This window comes from Mus pahari, chromosome 15 (assembly GCF_900095145.1).
Source record: "Mus pahari chromosome 15, PAHARI_EIJ_v1.1, whole genome shotgun sequence".
NCBI lineage: Eukaryota > Metazoa > Chordata > Mammalia > Rodentia > Muridae > Mus > Mus pahari.
Window position 1 is genome coordinate 39,020,133 of NC_034604.1, and position 5,951 is coordinate 39,026,083.

Sequence of the window (5,951 nt, forward strand, 5' to 3'; positions counted from 1 at the left end):
GGGTATAGGTGGCTTTGGGGATAGCGTTTGAAATGTAAATGAAGAACATACCTAAAAAATTTTTTAAAAAAAGTTTATTTATCAAATGTAAGCTCAATGCTGGATTTTTAGGTGTCATTAAGTAATTGACCATATAAGTTAAAACCTAGAAAATCCAGGATCTCAGAAGTGAAAAGAACGGTAACAGTCCAGCCTTCTATTCTGTATCCTACACAGATGTTCACTCGGTCTTCTTGGGCTATGAAGACCTGACAATAAAATTTCCAATTCCCTGTAGACTTCAGTGCAAAACCATCATCATGGTGAGACCCATAGGAATGTGTAGCTCCCTCCAAATCTCAGCATTTGCCGAAATGTGATAAAATAAATGAACCATCATTTTCTCTGTAGATAAAATATTAATAATAAAGGAGATCTTTAAAAGTAAAGAAATTATTGTAAAAATACATCAAACTCTTTCGGGAGCGTGCTATGTGATTTTCACTGGGGAAAGACTGAATGGAGGACATTAATTTCTTCTTCTATGAGCAATTAACACCTCACTGCTCCTGGCATCTGCACGCTCCCAAATGAGGCTGTAGGAACCCATTCTACTGCCTTGACTTTGCCTTCCTTAGTCTTGGAGCTTATCCAGATGCCAAGAGAAAAAAATCAGGGATTGTTAATAGGTCTTGAGAAACACAGCTATCCAAACACAGAGTCCTTAGGACAAGAAAGGGCAGGGTATAGAATGAAGGTATCTTAGATTATCCTGTGGTCTAGAATCTTTCATGGAGTTCAGAAGGTAAGACAACCCTACCATGGTGCCTCTTTCTAGCATGATAGATTGCAGCCTGTATCAGAGATCTACTGAGCATCAAGGCGTTGGGATTATCTCGTGTTGCGTATATCTACAATTCTTAGATTCTAGTAAGTAAAATTAAGGAAATTGATCTGTATGTTTGTACATGTTCAGCACAATTATATAGTCTTAGGTTCCAAATGCAAAAGCCACTTTCAGAAATCACAATATTAAAGGAGAGTGCACATGTTTCTGTCTTTTACATTACATTGATTTGGTAGGGACACATTTTCTGTCTATTTTGAACATGGAATATCAATAACACAAAACCTAAAATTTTGTTACTAAGTCTTCATTACTTAGGAAGAACTTTCATTTAGTATTGTATTTTTACCTGTAGGCTAAACAGAAAACGCATTTGTTGAAATAAGTACGGCCATTGGTTGCACAGACTGGAAAATACTCTCTGGTACAAATCCTTTTACTGCCATACCCTCTACACATTACCTGAAAAAAAAACAAAGATAACATAAATGTATGAGAAAATGGGTTATTGAATGAAATGTTCTTCACTCTTAGTATGTAATGCCATCCAATGGTTAAATATACTCTACAAATAAAGGTAAAGTACATGGAACACAGTAAACCATGTGAAAACAATTATCATGTTTTTAGTTTGTAAGGTTTCTCCTAATAAAAACACTATGCAGATGGCATAGCATGATCTTGAAAAGCAACTAGCTCACATTATAACATCAGTGAACTTCCCCACCAGACAACACCACCCTCATCCCCTATAACTAAATTGAATTTTCTATTTATTTTTCTAAAATTCCTCTTTAATTACTATGCTATTCAATGCATATATTTACTGTGTGTACATGTCAATACATCTCATTTATGTGCATGTTCATAGACACATATTTTCAACTTTAGTTACTTTTGTAATTTATGCAAAAATATTAATACCATGTGTGTTATACACATGTGGCTCACTTTTTACATATCCTTGCAACACACATATGTATATACATATATTACACACACATAGATTTATTGATTTTTAAAGGGAATAATCATTTATTTCCAAATTTATGTAGTATCTACTGTGTGAGTATATGAAAGCCATCATTTTTTAATGGTAAATTGACAATTGTGCTGTCCCTACTTCTCTGTACAGATATCGACTTACATGTATGATTGCCAACAGCTGGAATTTGGAGTTAAAATATTGATTTTCTCATCTTGTTTCCATAATAAGTTGTCTTGCATTTAGGATTGATATTTTAGACTTATTGTCATAAAATATAATATTTTTAACTTTAAGGATTTTACTTTTTGGTAAACTTTGCATTAAGTTGTTCAATTTATAAAAAAGAAAACTTTTTCAATTTCTGTATAAAACAATAGTAACTTACTATGTGCTTGTAAATTGCTCTTCTTATAAAGTAACTTTCTGAAAACAAATAAAAGATGAACAGATAAAATATATAAAAACAACCTTGACCATGTTGTCTTTGGTGAAAAGTACCTACATCTAAATGTAGCAGATATGGATATAAATTGCTTGCTGCTATAGGTAATAAATGATAATTTTGTGCCAATAGTAAAAAAAAATAAGTAAAAATACATACAAATCTAGACAATTCTAATTTTTAAATATACATAACTCTGTAAAAAGTAGTATTACATACTACTTTCCTATATAAGTATTATCATACTGCATTTGTTAATAGTTTTTGGATATATTAACTTTGTATAAAAAATTTAAGTGAAATATTCTGGTGTCAGAGTTCAAAATATCTTTCATGTATTCACTTAAGTTGGAAAAAGCTCATCAGCTGCAATTTCAAGGTCCCAGGTAATGTTTTATAAACACCTCGTTTTGAAATGCATAGCCAATCTTGAACTTGAAGGAAGATAAATCATTTCCTAGAGTAGCCCTTGACTTACAGGGCATGTTTACAGCTTATTCCTAACTCAGCTTTGCATTTAAGAAGAATAGGATTTAATTAGCAATCTGGAGTTAGAGATTAACAAAGAATGAAAGTCTACATAGCCCACTCTAATATCCACCACTCTCTTTAAATTTCTCCAATGTGGACTAGTTAGTATTACAAAAGCAAATAGAGAGAGATAAACCTATTACTCAGCTGCAAAAAAAAAAAAAAAAGCCAAAGCAATCCACTGTTGTAATTTTTAAGAGGCATTTGTAACATAACCAGTTTAAGAACCACAAGCCCAATAGGACAAACTCATTCACTCGTTTTTCATTTTTCAGAGTTTTTTCTCCCTGAATATTTTAGAATATGTTTAAAGTTCTCATTTGAACTAAAAAAAAAAAAAAAAAAAAAATCTATAAAAAAAAAATACTCACCAGAACAAAGAAGAAAGAATAAGGTAATATATATAACTTGAACTCTCGAGAAGATGAACATTTTATGAAAGATAAACAAGAACCTTTTATGAAAGATAAGCACGGTACCTGAGACAGCAAATAAAAACAACCAGGGCTCAGTCTGACAGTCTTTTGATTCTGAGAAAAATTTCTATCCACCCAGGACCCTCATTAAGGGATGATAATCCCTTTATCTATTTCTAAAATATGATTCAACAAGGTCATAAAAATGTAGCCATGGGAGACCACCCAGAGATAGATAGATAGATAGATAGATAGATAGATAGATAGATAGATAGATACATAGATAGATACATAGATAGATACATAGATAGATACATAGATAGATACATAGATAGATACATAGATAGATACATAGATAGATACATAGATAGAATTAATTAATTAAAATAGGGAAACACTAGGACAGGGAGACTGTTGGTATATGGGAGATAAATAAACACACACACACACACACACACACATACATACACACACACGGGGGGGGGGGGCTCCACTGTTATTATTTTAGGAAGGACCCTAACGTGGAGAAATCCTCATACAAGGCTTCCTCACTGGGTGCCCCCTTGACCTACCTCGGGTGCCCCCTTGACCTACCTCACACAAAGAGATATTTGGTTTGAGGACAGCAGTTCAGAGACTGTGGCTACTTTGTTCACTTTTCTTTCCTCAACCACAGCCTTGCAGCTAATTCTCCAGTTTAGCTGTGAGTGATGAGCTTTGTGGACTAAAAAGATTGCACAGGGAAGATAAGACACGGTAACATCATGAGTTCTTTCCAAAGGTTGTAAATTAAGTCATGAAGGAAGTGAAACCTACCAAGTGTTTCTCGGTAGAACATTTCTTGGAAGGTGACACAGGGACAGTTTGGTCTCATGAACTTGTACATACTAGAAGAATAAAAGTCCTCATTTCTTCTAACAAAGGGAAGATATATAAAATGTTTTCCACATGAATGACTTGTAAGAGGACAAGAGAACCAATGAGAAAAAATGAGTTTGACAATGATATTTGGACATGGGCATAGTTTATTGGAATTTTTTAAATGAATGTATGCAAGAATCATGGAAATTTTTCTAACAATGGTAAATATGTTGTTCTGCTGTTAAATAAGTGAATTCATAGCTAAGAGAAAAGGCCTGGATATTGCATGGCCAAAAGCTCCTAAGTGAGCCTCATCAATAGCCTGATTTAAGGAAGCTCTGGTGAAAAAGGACTCAAAACTGCAGAGCTGAAGTGAGTACAGGCTGAGTGGAAATTTACCCAAAATTTTCTGCTTCTATAGACAGCAGGGATGGATTCTCACTGAGCATCTCCTACTGTTATGCTTTGGGCCAACTTCTTTCTTTTTTCTTCAGGGTGTCAGAATATATGGCAAAATAATAAATAAACATTTACTGATAGTCTGTCTATACTTCATTAAATCTAGAACAATAAAAATGTATCCAGTGCCATATATGAATATAAAAGCATAAGACATTTTTAAAACTGAAAGTAAAATTTGAATACAACATATTCTGATTATGATTTTTGCTCCTTCCAGACCCTTCCCAACTTCTTTACCCACCTGAATCCACATCCTGACCCCCTCTCATTAAATTGCAAACAGGCACCTAAAATGTTAATCAAATAAAATCAGATAAAGTAGAACCAAAAAAAAAAAAGTAACAATATAAGACAAAGGAAAAGAAAATAAAGGAAAAAAGAAAAAAAAAAAACAGAAGAAAAAGAAACAAAGAAAAACCTCAAGAAATATACATAGACACAAACACACAGAGAGAATCCCATAAAAATACAAAACCAGAGACCATAATATATACATAAAGGTCATATAAGATTGAAAAGCAAAACAACAACAATAACAACAAAATCCCAAAGTCCTGACAAAGCATTATGAAATAATCTTGATTTTCAAGAAGGTTTATTTAAAATATAGAAGGTGAGCATGTGTTCATAATCACTTTCTCAGTATATTTGGTGATAATGCATGGAAAACTACTGATTGTTATAAGTTGATTTTGTATCCTGATAAGTTGCTGAAATGTTCTTGAAATTTTCGGATAGAATTCTTGGGATTTCTTACATATAATATATCGTCTGCAAACAGGGATAACTTGATTTCTATATTACTGAATACACTCCAGGACAGGACCCACACTGAAGAACTTTATCCAACTTACTTTATGAGTTAAGGAAGTAAAGGAGGAAGGAAGGAAGGAAGGAAGGAAGGAGGGAGGGAGTTAGGGTAGGCAGAAAGGTAGGAAAGTCTGGAAGGCGTAGGGGTGATATATATTCTCAAAACATTACATGAAATTCTTGAAAATTTAAAAACATTTTACATTCTAAAAAGAGTATTTCATCACTCCTGCAGCTGCTTCTTCAGTGTCCAAATTACCTTGATCAAGGAGCTAATAAACCTCTTCTGCCATGAGAGCCCTAGACTTCCTCTGTCCTCCAATTAGACTTCCTGCTGCAGGAGCTACCAAAGCAACCAGTGCCACAGCTGCTGACTGTAGGCAACTCCTGGCAGAAGACCTTTAATAGCTGTTCCAGAAGGAATCTTATAGAAGGGCTTCCTAGAGACTTCATCCAGGACAGCAACACCCCAAAGAAGAACGGCAGTACTGCCTGATCTAAGCACAAACCGGGGTATAGGCAACACGCAAACCCATTCTTGTTTGGCCATCCACAGCTTACAGATCAGAGACGAGGAAATTACATACAAGGGAAGCTCGGCATCTTTAAGAGTAA

The 5,951-nt window shown here is 34.1% G+C and overlaps 1 protein-coding gene across 1 annotated transcript; it reads right to left on the bottom strand.

The window, feature by feature from the left end:
- Positions 1-337: 337 nt before the first annotated feature.
- On the bottom strand, positions 338-3,855 carry LOC110332839 (ovomucoid-like). Its single transcript, XM_021214151.1, has 5 exons — positions 3,798-3,855; positions 3,159-3,241; positions 2,200-2,237; positions 1,176-1,288; positions 338-384 (listed from the first exon to the last, which is right to left on the bottom strand). Exons 2-5 carry the CDS (start codon positions 3,217-3,219, stop codon positions 339-341), a joined length of 258 nt encoding a protein of 85 aa, XP_021069810.1. The 5' UTR covers positions 3,220-3,241; positions 3,798-3,855; the 3' UTR covers position 338.
- Between the last annotated feature and the right edge of the window lie 2,096 nt (positions 3,856-5,951).

Bases quoted from the DNA above. Each gene is read 5' to 3' on its own strand.
- LOC110332839 (XM_021214151.1), bottom strand. From the start codon at position 3,219: ATGTTCATCTTCTCGAGAGTTCAAGTTATATATATTACCTTATTCTTT. The intron at 1,289-2,199 runs GTAAGTTACTAT...TTTTTTTTTCAG, and splicing joins GAGCAATTTACAAGCACATA to GTAATGTGTAGAGGGTATGG. The intron at 385-1,175 runs GTAAAAATACAA...TTTTATCTACAG, and splicing joins GTTTTCTGTTTAGCCTACAG to AGAAAATGATGGTTCATTTA.